The sequence below is a fragment of the Bos mutus genome, chromosome 16 (genome assembly GCF_027580195.1).
Source record: "Bos mutus isolate GX-2022 chromosome 16, NWIPB_WYAK_1.1, whole genome shotgun sequence".
NCBI classification, from domain to species: domain Eukaryota; kingdom Metazoa; phylum Chordata; class Mammalia; order Artiodactyla; family Bovidae; genus Bos; species Bos mutus.
Window position 1 is genome coordinate 61,965,524 of NC_091632.1, and position 22,131 is coordinate 61,987,654.

The 22,131-nt window shown below is 38.5% G+C and overlaps 1 protein-coding gene across 5 annotated transcripts in view; it reads right to left on the reverse strand.

Moving 5' to 3' along the window:
- Nucleotides 1-4,777: 4,777 nt before the first annotated feature.
- The window catches only part of MARK1 (microtubule affinity regulating kinase 1), a 140,093-nt gene continuing 122,739 nt past the window's right edge, over nt 4,778-22,131 (reverse strand). For 2 of the 5 annotated variants that reach the window (XM_070385495.1, XM_070385499.1), the window contains 5 exons: nt 19,743-19,843; nt 18,123-18,287; nt 15,411-15,665; nt 9,253-9,297; nt 4,778-5,425 (listed from right to left, as the gene is read on the reverse strand). In XM_070385495.1, the coding sequence (XP_070241596.1) occupies nt 5,071-5,425; nt 9,253-9,297; nt 15,411-15,665; nt 18,123-18,287; nt 19,743-19,843 (921 nt within the window). In that variant the 3' untranslated portion in view covers nt 4,778-5,070. The remainder of the gene's footprint in view (nt 5,426-9,252; nt 9,298-15,410; nt 15,666-18,122; nt 18,288-19,742; nt 19,844-22,131) is intronic. The other 3 variants (XM_070385496.1, XM_070385497.1, XM_070385498.1) reach the window with 3 other exon arrangements.

Here is a 22,131-nt window from a genome sequence, read left to right on the forward strand (position 1 = left end):
CACAAATTTCCATTAGAGTTGAAAATTTTGTATCAAGTGTGTATGGTGATATCAAATTTTAAAATATCTCACACAGAATAAATTAGCTACTGATGGCATAAAGAGAAAACAATAAACCCAATATAACTCAGGTTCCACCTTAATAAAATTAACATTTTGAGAATCCATAGTTAACTTTAGTTGGTTTTGTTTATATGTAAGTAGACATGGGCTGGACATTCTATATTTTAATTTTTTTGATTTCTCACAATAAACAGGTGTTAATTGATGGTTTTCTATTGTTTTACTTGCTTTACTATTTCTGTGACATCATCTAAGTTAAAACATGACTTACCTACAGATGATCTGAGATTAGTCTTCCTCAGCTTTTTTCAGTTTCATATTTTGAAGTGAATATCACTAAAATTTGACATTTTTTTCCCTTAGAAAATTAAGATCAAGATTGAAATGTCATTTCCATACATTTGGTCTATATTATCAAATGTAGTACTATCAAACCACTAAGGGTAAGCTAAGCAAGCAGCAATTATTTAGGAAATTTTACAGAACATGTCTATTTGCAATGATAATACAGTACAGCAGCAGTTATCTAAGTTTCTTTTTCTTAAAGACGATGTCGCTTACATACGATATTCCATATCTACAAATAGTTTTGGGGGATTTATTTCCAAAACATATAGTATATGCCAAGAGCACTGAAAAAAACTGAAATATGCACTGGCTGTACTATAATTTTTTCAGATAATTCCTCATCATATACCCTTTTACACATCTCTTGCTTTATACTCATGAACATGTACTGTTCTGTTGCATATACAGAAAATACAATGATGTTACAGATCAATGAGATGAATGAAAAAATTTTAATTTTTAACCATGCTGGCTTTAAAAAAATTAAAATGTGATGTAGACAGGTTTCTACATAAATGTGTCATCTAATTTTTTAAAAATAGTTCGGTTAGAACATTAATATTTGCATGCAGGAAAACTTTCGAGTGGAGGCTAGATATTATGACTATTACCATGTCAGGTGATTCTTGAGCTCTGTTCTGGAACATAGTTACTTAGAAATAGTTCTTCTGGACATTGCTTGCTAAACTTTGTTAAGCCAGGAACAACACTATTTAATCCGGGGTTAACTGGTTTCCACCGCTGAGGCAGTGACCCAGGAATGACAAGGTTTTTCACTACGGCTGGTTGGAGCAGGCACTACTTCTGTATGAGGTTTGAGGATCGTTCCAGTATTTCAGGTGGTCCTTTCATTGGTTTCGTGTAGTTTTCTCCACGTGTGTGCTGATCTCTGCTTATCTCTGGAGTTTTGGTATAGCTGTCTCCCTTCAGACTTTAGCTGCCTCAGTCTCCCTGGTCTCCCAGCTCTGACTCCTTAATGAGGGTGTACACCAGGTTCCACGTGGGCTTCCCCTCCCTGTATCACAGCCTGGAAACTCTCTCCAGGCAGACAGCTGGGTCAGTCACAAGGTTCATTTCACTTGTTTCCTCTTAGGGATCACTGTCCTTCATTGGCTGAAAATATGTCTTGAAAACACTCCATCAAAATGAAAACACCATCCGAATCGGTTGTTTCATGTTTTGTCTTTGTTTGTTTTCTTGTTTTAGGTGGAAGGATAACTCTAGTACTTATCCATGTTGGATGAATCATAAGCAAGCTGACAACTTGAATCATTATGCCAGGAAGCTCTCCCTGCACTCCACTCAGTAGAATATGGGCCACATTCTACTCATGCTATCCTGTTGATACAGCTTTAGAAATGTCTCTCAAATATACCCTCCTTTCAATGCTATGTTAACCATCTCTATCTAGACTATTTCATCCACGCTTTACAGCTAATAGCCTCTGCAAAGATCTTCCTGGCTCTATCTAGCCTTCAATCATCCCACAGATTTCTATTAGATACAGTTTTTTTTTTTTTTTAACTGCTGTTACCCCGGAACCTAGAATCTGATGTATATTGGTACTTGAAAAAATTGCCGAATTAATGAATTGCTCATTAATAGCTCAGGTATTTCCTGGGCTTCAAAAGCCCAAATTGCTTCCCTCTAATCATAGGTTCAAGCTGAGGCTGCCAATCAATGCTTTACATAATCTTCTATCCATCAACCTAGGTAAACCCTGTCACACCATAAAATAAGTGGTTCATTTCTAAAATGTGTCTTATAGTCTTACTAACTTAAAGCCTTTTCTCACATGTTCCTTCCATTCTTCTTGAATTTTATCCATCCTCAAATCCCTCAAATGCCCTTCTTTTCTCATGCTGATACAGAACCCACCCTTCTCTGAATTCTTACAGCATCTATTCTTTGTGCTTATTTGAGCACTTTCACTGTTTTCTATTTGGGCGTGTATTTTTGGTTTGGGTGTGTTTATATTTTGTCTTCCCAAATGGACCAAAATCTTGCAGAAGTAGGAAACCCCCTTTTACAACTCCTTTATACATTTTAAAGGAGTTAAATATCTATTGATCAATAGATATTTTTAAAGTGAAAGCAGAGATCCTGATGGACAGACACATAAAGTCACTTATTTACAGTAAATTGGTATCTCACTCCATCACATGTCCTTTTTGTTACCCACATTGTGAAATGGTACTGTTGGTGAAAATCACTTCACAATAAAGTATTTTGGGTTTTAAATCAAATCCCTTCTTGGATTATATTATCGAGTCAGGATTCTGAAGCATATTTCATCTTACTATTTATCAAATTATAAAATAATTTAATATTATTAAATTATTTTATAAAATATAAAAATTTTTATATTTAAAATATATAAAAATATATTTTTATCTCTATAAAATAATTTAATATTAGCAATGTTATATCAAATAATATTTAAACAGAAATGAAGGAAATCCTGATATCACATAGCCAGTGAACATAATCTGGTATTTATTTATGCAAACATACTATAAAACTCCTCTAAATCTTCAAAAAAAGTTATGTTGCCATATAAAATGGAAAAACCTAAAGTGAATATTAAGATTTCATTTTTAGCTCATTAAAAAGTACTGAAGTAAAATTCCTTGCTACAAACACAGAAGAGATAACCAGAGTGAGAAAATGTAAAAAAAAAAAAAATCAGTTTCTACTTTGGAGAAAGCATGTCTATTTTTCAAAAAATGTTTTAATTGATAGGAATTCCAATAAAAAGATTAAATTTTTTCTTGTCATGTCATAATGACATCTCAAAAACCTACATAGATTTTACCCTGTTAATTAAATTTAGCACACACAAAAGAAACTCCCCATACAGAAGACTTTTGCACTAGAAAACAGGTAATTCACATTCTGATAAAGAGCAAAAGACAAGTGCTTTATTATGAGAACTGTTCAAGTAAAATTTCAGTGTGCACCAGTGAAAGTGAATAAAGATTTGCATTTTTTTTTTTTGAATGAACATTAGGTTAAAAGGGGGCTACACAGTTGTTTTTTGTTTTTTTTGTTTCCAAACACCATCCTCTGCTAAGGCAAAAATACACTTCATTTTAGAACACAGCTGTTACAGAAGAAAGCTACATCACAGTACAGTACAGGTCACCCTAGTCTGGAAGCCATCATGGAATGGCACATCACCTACGCCTAGAGCTTTCTAATGCAGGCTAGAAGTACAGTATTTTGTCACAGCTTTATTTCTCTTTAAACTGATGAAATTGGAATACACTTTCTATTTCTCAGGAGTGTGCAGATGGGGCCCATATGCTGATATTACAGTAATTACAACATTAAATAACATTGCACAGTCAACCTCCAAGGCTAGTTCAGTAGAAAATAACAAGTATTAAAATGTACCTTTACTAGTGGTTTTACATCGCACTAATTATGAAAGAAAAGTAGGCAAATGCCCAATTACAAAGTTGCACATTATAGGCATAATGATGTGGAATAAATACAAGAAATCTGGCAAAATACTAAAACAGGTCACATGGGAACCAACTGAACAACCACATAAGCGTAAATCAATAATATACTATTATAAATAGCATGTTTTGCTCCAAAGTCTCTTATGTAATGACAGATAGTACTAAGTCAGGGGTGGATGGAGAGGCTTGGAGGGAGCATGAGGCAAACATTCCCAATGCCCATTAATTCCTGAGGTGGCATTATTTCTTAACTGATGCATTGTTCAACACTGTAAAGATGAGTTTGTGCTACGAAACAGTCCCAATATTATTATATTATACTTTCACAATTAATGTCATGGGATTTGGAAGGCAGCAAACCTAAGTGACACTTTACATGATAATAGCCAGGTAAAATATTGACTCTCTTTAATTTTGCCGCTCCAATTAGTAGTGGGCCAGGAAACACTTTCAAATTCAAAAGAAATTTTATGTAGATTTAACTCCTTCCCCAGGACTTCTTAGTTAGCTCAAGCAAAGCTATTATTATCTTCATGTACTTTATTTTAAAACCTCTAAGTGCCAACACTGTAAACATTTTGTATCTTCTCAACTAAATCTTGTCTGATAACAAGGATAAGAGCAAAGATAAGCAGAAGTAATTCTGTGTATAACAAAGCTGATCTATTTATCAGCTTCTGGTTCAAATTTAAATATGGTTTAAAAATAACTTTTAAAAGTCCATGCTACAATTGTAAAGACTAGTTTTCTGTGCACTTTTTAAACTCTGGACACAATTTTCAAAATTGCATGATGGAGATAAGAATTTTAAAAACCCACCAGAATGTAAATAACAGAAAGAACATTTTCAACTCAAAGCATCAAACGTACATTTACGTGCAGAAATCTAGACAACTATACAAGTTTTAAGCAATCATCTGTTTTATTATACAACTCTATAAACAGAAGATGAACAGAAATACACAATATACTTACCTGTACATGTGAACCTACTTTTTTAGCTACAGATATTTATTATAGTTCATACTGACTTTAATTTTATAGTTCATAACTATGTATAACCTTATTGCAATAAGGGCAAATTCTACATGGGGAGATTCACAGGCCAATCACATTAGGCATCACCAGTACATTCAAAAACTGTACCTCATATACGGGTGTATCTTCCCTGATCCTGTAAATTCGAGTGTCTTTACAGCTTAAGCTCATTTGCTATTTTAGATGCAATGTTTTTAAAGGCAATAGACGTCCCGGATATTCGCTTGAAGCGGACCCCGTTGAGGGACAGTCGTGGCAACTTGCAGACTTCCATCTCCCACTGCACGAGGCTATCCTGCCTGGCATCACCATGGACGCAGAAAAGCAAAAACCTCTCTTTCTGTTCATAATCACAGTTATTTGCATCTAACACTTTGCGGATTTCTCTCATCATGTCATTGGGGTCCATTGAACTAGTGGTCTTCATGCTCCACGTGAACCGCAGAGAACGTGGCTTGGAATCTTTACCCTCCTCCTTTTCTCTTTCTTTTGGTTCCCCTGTTGTACTTCTGGAATAAGAGGACAGAGCGGGGAGGGGGGAAAATGAAGACAAAAATTCCTGTCAGCAAAGACATCAAAACACACACAAAATATAAGCAGTCACAACCCAGTGACTAATAAAATGACCCAGTTTGTAGACTACCTTCAAGTAGATACAAAGATCTGTATCATCTTGCTATTACAAAAATCAGATTCCAGGATGCCATCTGTTTTGACTCATATTAATATCTTCCATTTAAAACAGCTTATTTTCTTAAATATATTTGTTTGTGGGAAATGTTTGCATCCGAAAGCAAACAACTTGATATTTTTCCTCCATATTTGTTTGAAAATGCAGATTCTCCATTTTCTATACATTTATACAAAATGGAGACCACAAGCAAGTTGTTTATAAACACACAGTTTTGAAATATAAAGAATAATTTTCCTTTTTTTTTTTTTTTTTTTTTTTTTTGCATAGGAGGTCTGGGGACCAGAAGAGTAGTAATGGCTACTGTGGGATTATTTGTACCTGATGATGTGGAGAAAGAATGTGGTTCTGCAGTGGGGTAACACGCAGGAGTGCAGACATCAGATTTCAATGTTCTGCTAAACATATCCTTAAAATAGTCTACAGGGCTCCAAGTGGCCTATTACACTCCAACTCCCACCCCTAACCCTCCATCTATTATTTTCCTCCTTACTGGCTTCCATACTGTTCTCTGAACATACGGGGTATGTTTTTGCCTTAAGGCTTTTACACAGGCTGTTCCCTCTGCCATAAATGCTTTTCCCTCAGATGGCTGCTCACTTTCTCCATGTGGTCTATAACAACTATGCCTACTCTGGCGCAGCCAATTATATACTATTTAGTTCATTTATTATATGTATCGTCTGTCTTCATCACTAGACTGTAAATTCCAATAGGGCAAGTTTTGTTGGTTTTGTTCACTGATGTATCTCATACATCTAGAACTGTGCTAAGCAAATAGCAAGAGACTGACTTAAATGAGTCAGCCTTACTGGATTTTCCTTATCGGAGGTCTCCCCCAATAAATAATACAGTATCAGAAAATCTACTTCAAATAATCAAAGAAAGGTAAAATTAATAATTATTTATGATTCAGAAGATGCTGTAATTAAATTTGTTGAGCAGTTTTGTTACAATTTTAAATTGCTAATCTAACTAACTTGTGTGTGATTTAAAGAAAAAAAGGATACAATTTTAAAGGAATTTATGTCCTACTATATAAATATTTTATGTCTGTATATAATTTTACATCAATATTATCACATAATATATATTCATGTATACCTTTATATTTATACATTTTTATGTATTCATTTACATATGTTTTCCTCCTCATTCTTAGATATTTCAACAGACAAACCTCTGCCAACTATGCCAACTTGAGAAAACTGGGAAAAGATTAAGTGTAGAATATAAATTTCCAAAGACTATCAAGCAACTATGGAGAGCATATCTCAGTGTCTTCTCTATTAATCTCTTTTATTTGTTCACTAAATCTAAGCTATGACATCACAGGTCTCTGGGTGTGTGTGCAGATCCAACCAGTCATTCACCAGGACCATATGCACAACATGGGCCATGGGATCAGTGTGCCAGGGTGGGGACATACCCAGGAGATCATGTGATTGGACACTCATTTTAAAAACAGAACTGACAACTGGGAAACTTAAATCACTTCTCCATGGTGAAAAGCGAAGACTAGAAATCAGATGTTTTACTCCAAGTCTAGTTTTCTTTCCATTCCATCAAGGAAACCTGGTGACCTTAAGACAATAGGCACATACAAGGTATTTTTCTACCTTTATCTCAAATGCATCACCACCGTTGTAACATTAACTGTACAAAGTGCCTGGACATACTAACATCAACAGTAATAGCTAACACCGACTTAGGAGGAGTACTTACTGTGAAGTGAAGTGAAAGTTGCTCAGTCATGTCTGACTCTTTGCGACCCCATGGACTATACAGTCCGTGGAATTCTCCAGGCCAGAATACTGGAGTGGGTAGCCTTTCCCTTCTCCAGGGGATCGTCCCAACCCAGGGATTGAACCAAAGTCTTCTGGATTGCAAGTGGATTCTTTACCACTGCTGAGCCACAAGGGAAGCCTAGGTACCAGGAATTGTTCTAGGTGCCTAATGTGTGTTAATAACTCATTTACCCCTTACAACAACCCTAGGAGGCAGTCAGAGTGAGGAAGCATGGGTGCCAAGAGTTAAAGTAACTTTCTTAAAGGTATACAGCGAGGTAAGTGGCACAGCATAGCTCACACCCATGAGGTCTGGCTCCAAGCCAGCGCTATTCACCACCATGAATAGGACAGAACCTCACTGTAACAGGTTGGGTCCCACCAGTGCTCCTTACTGCTTCTTCAACTGTAAAATGTCTACCTTTCACTGGGTTGTCATGAGGATTAAATGACCAGCTGGTACCTTACAGATAGTAGGTATCTAATAAGTTTGTTCAAAAGAAAAAAAAAAAAAAAGAGAGAGATAGAGATAGACATGTAGCCACATTAAAAAGATAAATGCATGCAGATTTAAATGCAGCATCAGTAGCCACTTGTGACCTTACATGCCATTAAATGTCTCAAGAGGAAAATCGAGTAGAGAGACAGGATGAGTTGCAAGAAGGGGGCTCAAGACTAAGTGACTCAGCGAGGGCAGGGCTAACCACAAGTCTGTATTTATTTAATAGGCAAAAGGAGGCTGAAAATTGTTCTGCCTCCCTCTGGCTCCCTATTAAGGTGACTTGGGTACCTAATCCCAAAAAAGAAACATTTCAACTATTATGACTAAACACATACACAGCACAGTTTGTAAAAAAGACTACATAGGGATGCTCAATAAAGCTTTTCCAAAGCTGATGGTGGTTTCTGATTTTGGCTGCATGGCACGTGGGATCTTAGTTCCCCAACCAGGGATTGAGCCTGCGAGATGTGCACTGGAAGTGCAGTATTAACTACTGAACCATCAGGGTTTCCAAAGCTCATGGTGCCTTGTTTTTCTAGTAATTTTAAAAGAAGAAATTAAATTGAGACTTGTAGCTGGTCAAATATAATCCCTGAATGAAGCCAGGCCTCTGTCCTACTGAGGAACTGCTTGTCAAGGTTCTAAGGTTTATGCGTTTACCCCTTCATGCTGGTGTACATTCAAAATAATCACACGTCTTCGTTTCTTAAACTTCCCATTTATAAATACAACACAAGCACTAACATGTCACTACCGTGGTCCACACCAGTGGCGCCAGTGCCCCTCCCTGCCAATCACAAGCCCTGGGGGTAGGGCCCAGCCACCCGTTTCATCCAGCCCTCCACCCTATTCTGACTGTGTGCAAGTCTGTGATGCATCACCAAAATGAATACACAAGCAGTATCAAGTGTCAAAAAAGCCATGAAATATGGCAGGGTGAGAGTTTTGAAATGTGGTCCACCAATGAATAGTCCCCTAAAATATATTTCTAGTATCACAGCTTCCTATGTATTTGGTTACCTCAATGTTCTGGGTTATTTGATTAATTTTATTTACATCATTTTTGTGAGAAAAGGATCGGTACATTTTAATCTATTAATTCTTCTGCATGTTTAAGACATGTTTTTTAATAGGACAGAAAGGCATACAGTTCAAAATAATGTTTAGGAAACACAAACAAAGTTAATAATAAATACTAGGCAACATTAGGAAAACCCATACCAATATAAAAACTATAAATGCACATTCTATCTAGTTATTAGTTCTCTCCATGTTTATTAAGTGCTGTTAAGTATTTCAAAAGAACGTCTTCACACACAGGGACCTAGCAGCGAAGTATTAATAGTGGCTCCTCACCTTGAGGTGTCGGCTCTGCCACTGGCTTCGCCTTCACTTGGATCCCTCAAAACAAAGTGAAGGTTGAGATTTAATGATAAAAGTGAAAAAAATTACCAAGAAAACCTGTATCTAAAATGATTTTAAAATTAACTTGTTGAGCAAATTTCTAGCATGAAAGATCTCTATTACTAGTCAGTCTAATATCACTTATGTTTTTCATCATAACCACACTTGACTATCATTTATTGAGCGTCTACTGGGTATTGTCAGAGAGGACATGCTAAGTGATGGTTTAGGATTTTTACGTAATCTTCCAATTTCCAGCTGTGACTTTAAAGTCATAATTTATCTTTTCACTTTTAGTTCAATCTAAAGTTAAAACTATTTAATATTTATCAGCAGCAAGATTTAACTTCATAATGGTTATTACCCATAACTGGAGTAGTCGCTCAATTCAGAAAAATATAAATTAACCTTGTAGTGAGAAATAAAGCTCAGCATATAAGTATTTCTGAAAATAAATACTAGTTTTTAAATATGCAAGTAACTTATTTCAGAAGTTATGCTAATGATTCATGCACATGATAAAATATTACAGCACACCAAACAGCCTATCCAAGCAGATGAGTCTAAAAACATGAATTCAATCTTAAAAGAAACACTGATCTTACCTGGATATCCACCTGTGAAATAAAACCAGAAAAACTCCACTAACTGTTCTTTTGTTGAATGTAATTTGTCATATTCAAAGGTAATTATCTACACAGGAGTATCAAGTTATAAACCAGCTGAAATATACTGAGATGACTTGTGATAGCAAAACAGTAAATAGCTGGGAAAAATCAACAACTTGAACCCTTAAGTTAACATTTTCTTAATGTTTTAACCATTCCAGAAACATTATTTATGTAAAATGAATGCAACAGGAATAAAATCAGTACCACTTTCCTCATCCCTCAAATTAGTAACAATGTCGTGTATCAGTACAACAAGCTCTAAAACTTCAACTGGTTAAAATATGAATGCCTTATATACTTCTCAGGGTCTTTAACTATAGGAATTTCGTGACAGATGTATTAGGTAAAAACCATTTTCCTATCTGAATTAAAAAGGATAATAAGATGTACTCTCACATTCAAACAGGTTTTCTTAAATTTCTATTTTTAATAACTGGCATCTTCCTTGGGAAGTATAACAAAAGTTCAAAGCTATTTACACAAACCTATTTTTACTACAGCACACTGAAATACAACACATTTTTGAGGAGGCCCAAATGAAGTGTGCAGTTTGAGTTACATGTAGATATACTGATAGATACTGAGGGGCAGTCTTTCAACTGGGCAAGAAAGATAATAATGCTGCTGATTCCTGCTGCTAAGATAAAATTCCTTTAACAGGAAGGGATCTATGTTGCACTGGACTTTTCTACGGCTGGCAGACTGCTGCCCAACTGTAAGCATTAGGAATGAAACACACCTTAGGCCCTACTTCCCTTGCAGCTAACTATTTGCAACTGACTCGTCACATCATTCCCCATATCCTGTTCGTGCCTGCCTGGATGCCACAAAGACATTGACTGGAAGAACTTCTGCTAGTTGGCAATGGTTTCAAATAGTGCATAAGTCAGCTCCAAGCAGCCATGGAGGGAGGCACCTGGGGATAGAGAAGTGCAGCTGGCTGTAACAGCACATGCGGTGTGTGTGGCATGGTTCTCCAATATTTAGAAGTTTAAACAAGCCACATACCTTATATATAATCAGCTGAACTAATCAGGTTATTCCCTATATAAGAACTATGAGGTTTGATATAATCTCCAGTCTATACAATAGGTATACAGAACTCCTTCAAAACAAATCATTCTAAACACTTGGAAATAGAACGTCTACGTCCTCCCCTGATGGATTATTCTAGTGTAAATCACTTTACTTAGAAAGTTCTTTCTTAAGCCCAGAAAACAACTCTTTCATGTGGTCATTCTGGTGTCCAGCTTCTTACTGGCCAAGGAGAACTACTAGCTGGCTTCTTCTTTGTGATAATGGTTTTAAAATACATGAATGATTAACTCTGAACTATTCTGTATCCTTCTTTTCTTAAAGCTTAATAATCCAAATTCCTTTACTTTTTCCCTATAACATCCTATTTTTATCCCCCATCTTTTGAAGGCTTTAGTAGCACATCGACTGAGTTGGTTCCTGAACCTGTGAGGTGTCTTGGCTTGTGAGTTGGGCATGTGCCAGCCCTGCCCCCAGCACATGGGGTGTGGTGTGGATCCCACGGAGGTGTCAGCGTGTCGCTCCATTTCTTCCAGCTTTAGGTAGAGTGAGGTGAGGAAGCCAAAGGGAACACAGAGAAAGGCCGGGCTTGAGCCCAGGACAAGCTTAAGAAGACAAGTGGGAAGGATGATAACTTGACAGTTGAGTTGAGAATATTAAATAAGCCACTGAAAAAGTTATCTAGTTTATCGCCAAGCCTTCAACACCCAAAGCTCAACAGGCTGCAAATGCATAAAGATCAGCTGCATGTCCAGTCTGTCTGTTGCTAAAGAGCTCAGTGGGTTCATCCCTGGGATGGAAATTCATTCTTGCCTGTCTTCCTGCATTAAGTCATCTGAAGCAGAATTAGATGGCCCCACCTTGAGCCACAAAATGCTACCCTTATGGCACTGTTGTGAACACAAATATATTTGTAAAGCCAAAACTGTTCATAGGGTGACAAGTGACCTCAGAGCAGAACTGAGCATTTTTTCTCTTCTCTAACCAAATCTGGAATTAATTAAAATATGTTAAAAGTCAAGACATTAAAAAACCCTATTGGACTTCCCTGGTGGTAAGTGGATAAAAATCCACTTGCCAATGCAAGGGACATGGGCTCAGTCCCCGGCCTGAAATTTCACATGCCTTGGAGCAACTAAGCTGTTGCACCACAACTAACAAGCCCCAACTCTACAGCCCACGAGCCACAGCTATTGAGCCCACTTGCTGCAACTACTGAAGCCCAGGTGCCCTAGAGCCTGTGCTCTGCAACAAGAGAAGCCACTGCAGGGAGAAGCCCGCACACCGCAAAGAAGAGTCTTCCCCGCTAGCCCCAACTAGAGAAAGCCTGCACAAAGGACCCAGCGTAGCAGAAAAAAACACAACACCCTCTAATTTCTGACAAACAACAGCAAACAACCTCCTCCCTCGCTTCTTTCTCTCTGCCCCCTCAAAGCCTCTACTAAATGACATTGTTCAAATGGGGATAAGGGCATGGTGGAACCTGAGAAACTTTCACACTAGCACCCCCCGCAGGCTGGCTCTGAGCACTCTTATTCCCTCAACCTTGTCCTCTCTTTCAGGACCTGTTTCCTTCAGAGCACTTATCAGAATGTTTAATAACTTTCTTTACTTTTTAAACTGTCTTCCACATTATTCATCTACTCATGCGATAAACATCTACTGAATGCTACACCACACGTCAGAGGAAGCATTCACTCTTCGGCAGGAGATTCAGCGTAGAACAGAGCAAACCAACCACAAGCCCCTGTTCTCACAGAGAGTGTCTTCTTAGGAGAGACACATGACAAACAATTAAGTCAAGGAAATCCACTATTTCACGTAGTATCAAGTGCTGTGGAGAAAAATAAAGCAGGAAGAGGGAGTGACAGCCCAGTAAAGACCTGAATGAGGTGTAGAAGCCAGCCACGCAGGTGTCAGGGGAGTACGAAATCCTGAACGGGTATGCCTGGTGCGCTCAAGGACAGTTGGGGGCCCTGAAAGGCTGGCGGGGAAAGGGGAGGAGTGGAGAAGATGGAGTCAGAGCAGGAAAGGGTGGCCAGACTACGGAGGCCACTGGGAGGGCTCTAAATTGTATTCTGAATGAGACAAAAAGCAAGCTGAGGATTTTACATCACGGACTTACATTGCTGAGGACAGAATAGGACAAGGGCAGAAGCTAGGGCACCTGTGAGGAGGTGGAAGACATACAGTGACTGAGACCGTGGAGGCAGTGCTGGGAGGGCTGGACGCCGCTAAATCCTGGAAATGCTGTGAAGACAGCGCCAAAACAACTGCTCACGGAATGACGTGTGGGATGAAGAGAGGAGGAGGAGGCAAGGATAATCCAGGCTCAGGGTCCGCAGTAACCGGAAGGACAGTGTCGCCATGACCTAAAACGGCACAGGCTGAGGGAGGCACAGGTTTGGGGAAGAGAAGCAAGAGCTGAATCCTGGACAGGTTCTGTTGGAGAGTCTATTTCACAACCAGGTGGAAAGGCCGAATAGACAACTGGATACAAGACTGTCCTTCAGAAGAGCGGTCTGGCTTAAAAATATAAACTGAGACTGTTAACATATGATGGAATTTAATGGCATGGGCCTGAATGAGATCACCAAGAGTAAGGAGAACCAGGTAAGACAATGGGTCCAAAAATCACGCCCTGAGGCAGGCAGGTCAGGGAAGGGCAGGGGGACCTAAAAGAACCAGCAAAGAGCCTCAGAAAGGACAGGGGGCCCAAGAAGGCAGAAGGCCAAGGGAGGAAAAGGTTTCAGCAGTATGGGGGGGTCATAAGACAATCAGGAACTGCCAGGAAAGGAGGGGCTGTAGCAACAGCACCTGGATGAGAGCCTGGCCCACGGGAGGTGTCCACCTTTGCTGAACGCCTACATGACAATCTCCATCCTAACTTCCCAATGATGATCTCTAAGGCATGTTCTGGCTCTGACAGCTGGTCCTGACTTCTTGTCCAGTGTTCCTTAGTATGTTTCTCTCTCTGATCTAAATTTTATTGCAAATAGAAATATTTTGCATGATACTTAATGTATAATTAGTAATCAAGCATTAAACTCAAAATCTATTTTCCTTCACTTTAAAATCAATTCTGGCTTAACCATAAGAACAAGTACTGTTTTTAAAAATGGATTTAAATTGCCAAATGCCAACTACTGATAATCTAACTGGTGCCCCACAGAGGGTCACCCAGCACTTTCCACGGTCGTGGTGACTGCTGGGGAGCTTTCAGGTCTTTATCACTGTGGTGTCGTAACCGCCCAAATGGTACAAAATCACTGTCTGATATGGTTAGAAACTGACTTTGCATAAGGGTATTTAAAATTACAAATGCAGCTGCGTGATCTTGGGCAAACCAATCCATGAATAGAGTCTATATACAGTTCCACAAAAAGGGAAGAGACTATAGACACTGCTTCTCTTTTCTACACCCGCTCTCTGAAACCCTAGGAACACTAAAAACATTGAAAATTAAGTATTTAAGTAATATTTTTTATAATAAGTATAATACTTTCTTACCCATAACTTCTTATTTGCTCAAATAGCTACCCAGTATGGAGATTTAACTTCTTCCCTAGTGGGAGCCATCAGGGCCTCGCCCACACGTCTCTTTCCATTCCCAGCTCATTCTGTACTGTGGCCGGTGGCAGACAGTCTGGTCCTTTTGGGGCTGAATCTTGAGGGCACAGATGCTGTCTCTTCATTTTTGAAACTTGCTCAGCACTGAGCACAGAGCTTTGTACATACGGGACTTTCGTGGGCCTTTAGCAGGACCTGATGGTGGACTAACTTACATCAACCTGCACTACGTGTGGCGCTCGTAGAATCACCGGTATTATATACTTACGTTACTTTTTAGAAAGGAGTACAATTTCACAATATTACTGAATTAGATTACTACACTTGTATTCCTTGTGTGTTTACTGTGCTGATGTTAAGATTTTACGATGTTAAATTACATAAGTAATATCTATGACTCCAGCACATTATAGGCTTTCTATAAGTCAGAATAAAAGGGGGACTACATGTGTATGTGTGTCATTAGTAAGCGATTTAAAAGTATTCTTAAGTACCATTTGAAGGACAAATGTAGTCACATTTAATTCCTTTTTCTAAACAGAGGCTTTTAACTAGGGAACATTTTTTGTTAGAACACACATTTTTTTATGTCAAGTTATGTTTCTCCTGCTCTATTTTACAGAATTTTTAAATTCTCATTTTGTTTTTTTTTTTCCTTAAGGAAAAAGACTATGTCCTCCATGATCTTTTTCTTCAAGTTTCTGTAAAAAGAGCATGTCTTAATGAAATGTTATAAACCCATTTTGGAAAAAAATCACTGTAGAGGTGAAAGAAAAAAAAAAAGCAAACATCCGTTACTCCCTAAAGGAAACAAAACTGTGCGTTGGTACTGACCTGCGGACGAATTTGGACGTTATTTTGCTTATTATACCAGTGGACGTGCCCCTCCTGGCGTGCGCGAAGGCCCCCGGCTCGTGAGACGGGGAGGCGGGCGGCCCGTTGTAGGCGGCGCTGCGGCGCTCGCGCAGCTGCTCCCCGTGGAAGGTGCTGCGGCTGGAGCTGCCGCGGGGGAAGCGGGTGCGGTCGGGCGTCGAGGCGCTAATACTGTGAGCAGATGGCGACGCAGCGGGCACGCGCTGGGTTGTGCTGCTGAGACACAGAAGATGCGTTACACAGGGTAACCACGGAGAACAGTTTTGCTGATGCTAAAAACTGTTAGAAAGTTGCCATGGCTACTTTTAATCGGCCCTGTTCTAGTCGTTCTGGTGACAGATGTGATGCATGTGTTCACTGTAATTACTGAGACACTATCATTTCAGACTAAATGCCTTTTATAAAAATTTCGTTACTGAAGATTAAGAAAGTACTGAAGCAATTTCTCCATCTTTTTTTTGATGTTCTTTCTCAAGCCTTCATCAAGCATAGTAGAAAAGCTTTTGCATACCTATATAAAAATAATATGTATGATACATATATTTAAAAAAACCTATTGAATTTTTGCCTAACTAAAAAATTTATGATATTTTGATTCAATTTGTTTGACTTGGTATGAATAGAATGCTAGATTTCTAATTTAAAAAATAGATAACACAACAAGCAACAAACATTTATTGAATAGCAGAAGAAACTATAGTATCTTGTAATAACCTATAATGGAAAATAATTTCAAAATTAATATGTGTATATGGATCACACTAAACTGTGGAAAATTCTGAAAGAGATGGGAATACCAGACCACCTGACCTGCCTCTTGAGAAACCTATAGGCAGTAAGGAAGCAACAGTTAGAACTGGACATGGAACAACAGACTGGTTTCAAACAGGAAAAGGAGTATGTCAAGGCTGTATATTGTCACCCTGCTTATTTAACTTCTATGCAGAGTACATCATGAGAAACGCTGGGCTGGAAGAAGCACAAGCTGGAATCAAGATTGTTGGGAGAAATATCAATAACCTCAGATATGCAGATGGCACCACCCTTATGGCAGAAAGTGAAGACGAATTAAAAAGCCTCTTGAAAGTGAAAGAGGAGAGTGAAAAAGTTGGCTTACAGCTCAACATTCAGAAAACGAAGATCATGGCATCTGGTCCCATCACTTCATGGGAAATAGATGGGGAAACATGGGGAAACAGTGGAAACAGTGTCAGACTTTATTTTTTGGGGCTCTAAAAATCACTGCAGACGGTGATTGCAGCCATGAAATTAAAAGATGGTTACTCCTTGGAAAGTTATGACCAATCTAGATAGCATATTGAAAAGCAGAGACATTACTTTGCCAACAAAGGTCCGTCTAGTCAAGGCTATGGTTTTTCCAGTGGTCATGTATGGATGTGAGAGTTGGACTGTGCAGAAAGCTGAGTGCCGAAGAATTGATGCTTTTGAACTGTGGTGTTGGAGAAGACTCCTGAGAGTCCCTTGGACTATCCAACCAGTCTATCCTAAAGGAGATCAGTCCTGGGTGTTCTTTGGAAGGACTGATGCTAAAGCTGAAACTCCAGTACTTTGGCCACCTCATGCGAAGAGCTGACTCATTGGAAAAGACTCTGATGCTGGGAGGGATTGAGGGCAGGAGGAGAAGGGGACGACAGAGGATGAGATGGCTGGATGGCATCACCGACTTGATGCACATGAGTTTGAGTGAACTCCGGGAGTTGGTGATGGACAGGGAGGCCTGGCGTGCTTTGATTCATGGGGTCGCAAAGAGTCAGACATGACTGAGCGACTGAAATGAACTGAACTGAACTGATGTATAACTGAATCACCTTGCTGTGCACCTGAAACATTTTAAGTCAACTATACTTCAATAAAATATATGTATTAAGAAAAAAAAAATTACTGAAACAGGGATATAAAGACATATATCATATATATATATATATTCCTGATACTGGAATTCAGTATCAGGAATACCAAACAAGGGGCATTGCATGCAATTTTTTGTCCCTCCACTGTTCTCTTAAACCAGTCAGCAATGTGGAACACAAATTTTATTGTTTATCAAAAGGCTTTGAATTGAGGCCTTATTTCCTATTTACAATTCACTCCTTTGTGACAGTAAATGCTACCAGATACCAACAATATGATTAACAAAGCTATCAAACATGTTTTTGAATTTGAGAATTCTTAACATGCAGAAATACCAGAAAATAATTTAGCTTTATAACTGAAAGGGATCTTCGAGATTATTTGTTTCACTGATAGGAAAATTAAAAGTTCTTCTTAAGTACCAGTGACTGGCTGGGGCCAAGAAGATTAATCAGGTCTCAACCCCCAGTCTTGTGGGTTGGAATGTTTCTGTTTGTTTTTAAACCATAAAAATTCATTTTATTTAAATGATAAATTAGGAACAACCCTTTATTTCATGGATGGGTTTAAAACAAAATCCTTGAAGAAAATTCCTCTAGAAAATGACTTAAATTATAAGCAACATTTCTGATAACAGCTGGAGGATGTAGCAAGTTTATGTTACAATTAACTTTACCTCTGCCCTATACACTGAGTCTTTTCAAAAAAGCTCTTAAAATGTGATGGCTATCAGGTATTTTTATATGGTGCTATATTTTTTAAAAACTCTTAATGACAAACGAAATGCAACCAGGATGTTACCCAGGCCTGTAAGCTTCAGAGCTGTCTTTAATGGTTGGCAGTGTGACTTTAATAGGATGGCCGGAAGCGGACATGGACTTCTGGTGGCGGGGTCGTGCTGAGGGCACAGCGGAGGCCACGGCGGAGCCTGCAGAGGACATGCTGCTCGCGGACATCTCTGTAAGGCTTTCAACGTAAGCCGGTTGAGAAGACCATGGAGATATAAAAAGAAAAGCTGTAGTTTACTAAAATTTAAGAATTAGATTTTTAAAAGTCTAATATCTTTCATGACAAACACTTAAATCAACAACAATGGTATTATTACTGACTAACAACAATATTTTTAAAAGTGTACAGGGTGAATTTATCACCACCTTCCATGGAAAAGATTTCACACACTCTTGTTCTCTATATGTGAATCTGATACCTATAACATTATTTTTATGGGTAAAATAATTATGACCAGAGACACCTCACACTTTCCAAAAAAAAAAAAAAGCACAGTTTGGAGTGATGTGTTGATGTGGCTCACTGCGCCCACTATTCAATAAGAATTCATAACTGTAGCAAAAATCCCCTCTCTTGAAACATCATCAAAATGCTTTTAGCTCAGTTTTAGGTTAAACTGCTACAGATTAAAGGAGCTGCAGATTAAGATTTAGTAAAGGGAAAAGAGTAAAATAGAAATCAATTCCTGACAACCTCTCTAGCCTAAAGGCTCTTATGTCCAAGGAAGATTCATTTACCTTTGTATGCCTCATAGTAACGATTACTTTAAGTGCCTATTAACTGAGAGGAAACAAGTGTAAGAATGGTCTGTCAAGTCTACTAAAATGACTAGGGATGGAACTAAACAGAATTTATTACAATAAACTCTGTCATTTTGTGATCTACTGATGAGCAGTCCTTACAACTCACGATGAAAAGAAGTCAAATTTTTTAAATAATAAAACATGATTTATCATTATTTGGAATAAAACACTCTGAGATCTGAGAACAGTGGGGTCTCAATGATCAGTTGAGATGGCCACATTTCTTTAGAGGAAAGGAAACATAGTCTTCTGTATTCATGTATAATGATTCATATATAATTCGTATATAATTCCTGTATTTGTACAGGGTGAGTGGGAAGGGAGAAGGTAAGAAGGAAGCAGCAGAGGTATAATAGAGTAAGAGTCAGGACTTCCCTGGTGATCCAGTGGCTAAAATTCCAAGCTCCCAATGCTGGGATCTCAGGTTCGATCCTTGGTCAGGGAACTAAGATCCCACATGCCACAACTAGGACCCGGTATAGTCAAATAAGTAAATAAAAATAAATACTTTTTATAAAAGAACAAGATTCAAGTAATGAAGATAAGATTGGGACACTGTGATAGGTTTTGCTATAGGGAACTATTTACTATTGGATTTTATTTAGAAAATCGTAGATTAAGAGAGTTACCTCCTATTTTCCCTAAATATTCTTTCATTGCTCCATTCTGCTAAACATGAGGAGGTGCCTTAGGAAGCATGGCTGGCTGCCATCTAACTAGCGATTCTGTTTCCTTTCCTCTTCACATGTTCAGCTACAGGAGTTGTACCAAGAGCACTACTAACGCAAAGCGATGACAACGGCAGTCCTACCTGCATGGTGACAGTTACCTGCTGTCTTTCCCGTTTTGCAACGCTGTGTATCGATCTGTGGTTCTTTCACAGACATACGTATTCCTTCTTGCCATGCTACCTCCAGGATACACATTGTTCTTTAAGGAGGGGAAAAAAAAAGACACACATTAAAAAATTTTAGCTGCAGCTGTGGAAAGTCAAAGAAATGAATTCAAACGGCAAGTAACTCCAGAAAAATCCATGGTGGAATTTTAACTTATCAGAATCTTATATTAATAAGCTCTACCTCCCACCTCTCTCTTGAAGGAGTAAAAGGCAGAGCATGGCAAGTGCCTCACCATATTTTAGCTGACTGTCCTGCAGAAGCAGTTGTTTGGAAGCAACAAAAGAGCTGGGCTTTATTCATGCCTCTGTATGCTGGTGATGGGGGTGGTGCACAGGTAGCTTGAGGGGACATGCACCAGCAACAGCCCTGCACTAAGTGTCACTTAGCTCCACACTAAGTTATCATCCCAAACAGGAACCCTGGGGCCCTGACAGTGGAAGGCCACTCGGAAGCCTGTGGGTGTCCATTCTGCACCTGCTTGGGAAACCCTCATAGCCACTGGCCATGTGAAGAGACCAAAACGTGTGCTGTGCCACCCAGGGGAATATTTCCTCTTTCCAACTACATAGATATACAGTGTTTTCTTTTAACTAATAAATCCCTAATTTTTGAACATGTAATTATTCCTTACTTTGCTTTTAGAGACTACTGAGGAGGTTTAACTGAAGATTAAAATTTAAGAGGAAATTAACTGGAAATTAAAAATTTAGAGGAAAAATCCTGGAAATAATAGAAAGGAGGAAAAAAATCCTGGGAAACTATAAAACTATAAAGAGATTACTAGAAGTCTGTAAAATTATCCCATGGGAACCAAATGTAGCAACTTAAGAATCCATCTTTGATCATTTCACTGTCTTGGCTGAATTGTCACACGAGTAACCTAATTTTAAACAAAAATCTAATGTTGAATAAACTCATTGTTGGATATGCTACCATACCTCCCCTTTAGAGACCTCCTAAATGTTTCTGGCTGTCTTCAGTTAACACTGCTTTCCTTCTCAAAGTGTGACAGGTGAAGCACTTCTTCAAAACTCAGCCTTCTGAGTCTGTGCTGCCACAGGCTCCTTCCCTGGGCTTGTCCCTTTCATGCCATTGATGCTAATACTAAGTGGCCACGAGAAAAATTTCTCAATCAGAATCTTTTGGCTTATGTTAAAAAAAAATAAGTGTGGCATAGTAAATCTGAATTTAAGCCAATGCCTTCTTTAAATGAAAAAAATTGTGCTCTGGACACCCACTATGCACGTGACCACTAGTGATTCTGAGGAAGCAAGTGTGCTGGTATATAACAGGACATAAATGTGGGGAAACAACAGTGAACAATGCAAGGCAGCATTTAACTAAGAGCTACATAATGTGGTCCGGTGATCAGAAAGGCTGATAAGGTAATTTTAGAGTATTCAGTTACAGGAGGCTCCAGGCGGAAGGCAGGACTCGAGATGATCTACAGAAATGCGATTTTCATAATGTGAGGAGGAACTTTAAGCAAGAGCACCACATAGAGACGGGTGGAAATCGCTGAGTATATTTATGGAAAATGAGACCAAGCTGAGTTGAAATGACAGGTACACAGCAGAACAGCATGCAATAAAAGGTGAAATTATTTCTTTCTGTTATATGATGTGATGACACTCTGGCAACCGTCTTCTAGTTGATATGTAAGTAAGAGGAAGTGATTTATCTGAAAAACTGCTTATAAAAATATATTAAACCCTATTGTAGTTACATCATTTCCAAACAGATCAGCTGGAATGTAAGTGGCTATATCCATTAATTCTTAAAGTGGTTATATATAGCTATTTCATAGACCAAAGGTAATGATCACACCACATATTTTTAAAACATATGGTTTCCATTACATGTATAAAACAATAGGTACTGGGGAGTTTAACCCATTTACAATTACGATTATGTTAGGCTTTCTGGTACCTTATTTCATGTTTCTATTTAAATCGCTTTTTTCTTTTTTCTCTCCTTCCCTACTTTCCATAAGCTAAATCACTTTTTTTTTCTTCTATTGGCTTAAAAGTTATACATTTTTTGTTCTTATATTTTTTGTCCTTATGTTTCTGAACTCATTTTTGCTTACTGCTACAGGTGTCCCTTGTTATTCAATGGGGATTAGCTCCAGGACCCTTGCAGATTCCATGATCTGTGGAAGCTCAAGTCTTTCATATAAAATGACTGAGTATAGTCAGCCCTCTGTGTATCCACAGGTCCCCTGTCCACAGATTCAACCAGTCACAGATGGAAATCAAGGGCTGACTGTACTGATTTCCTAAACCTCCCTCCCATCTTCCCTTTTAAGGCATATGCTTT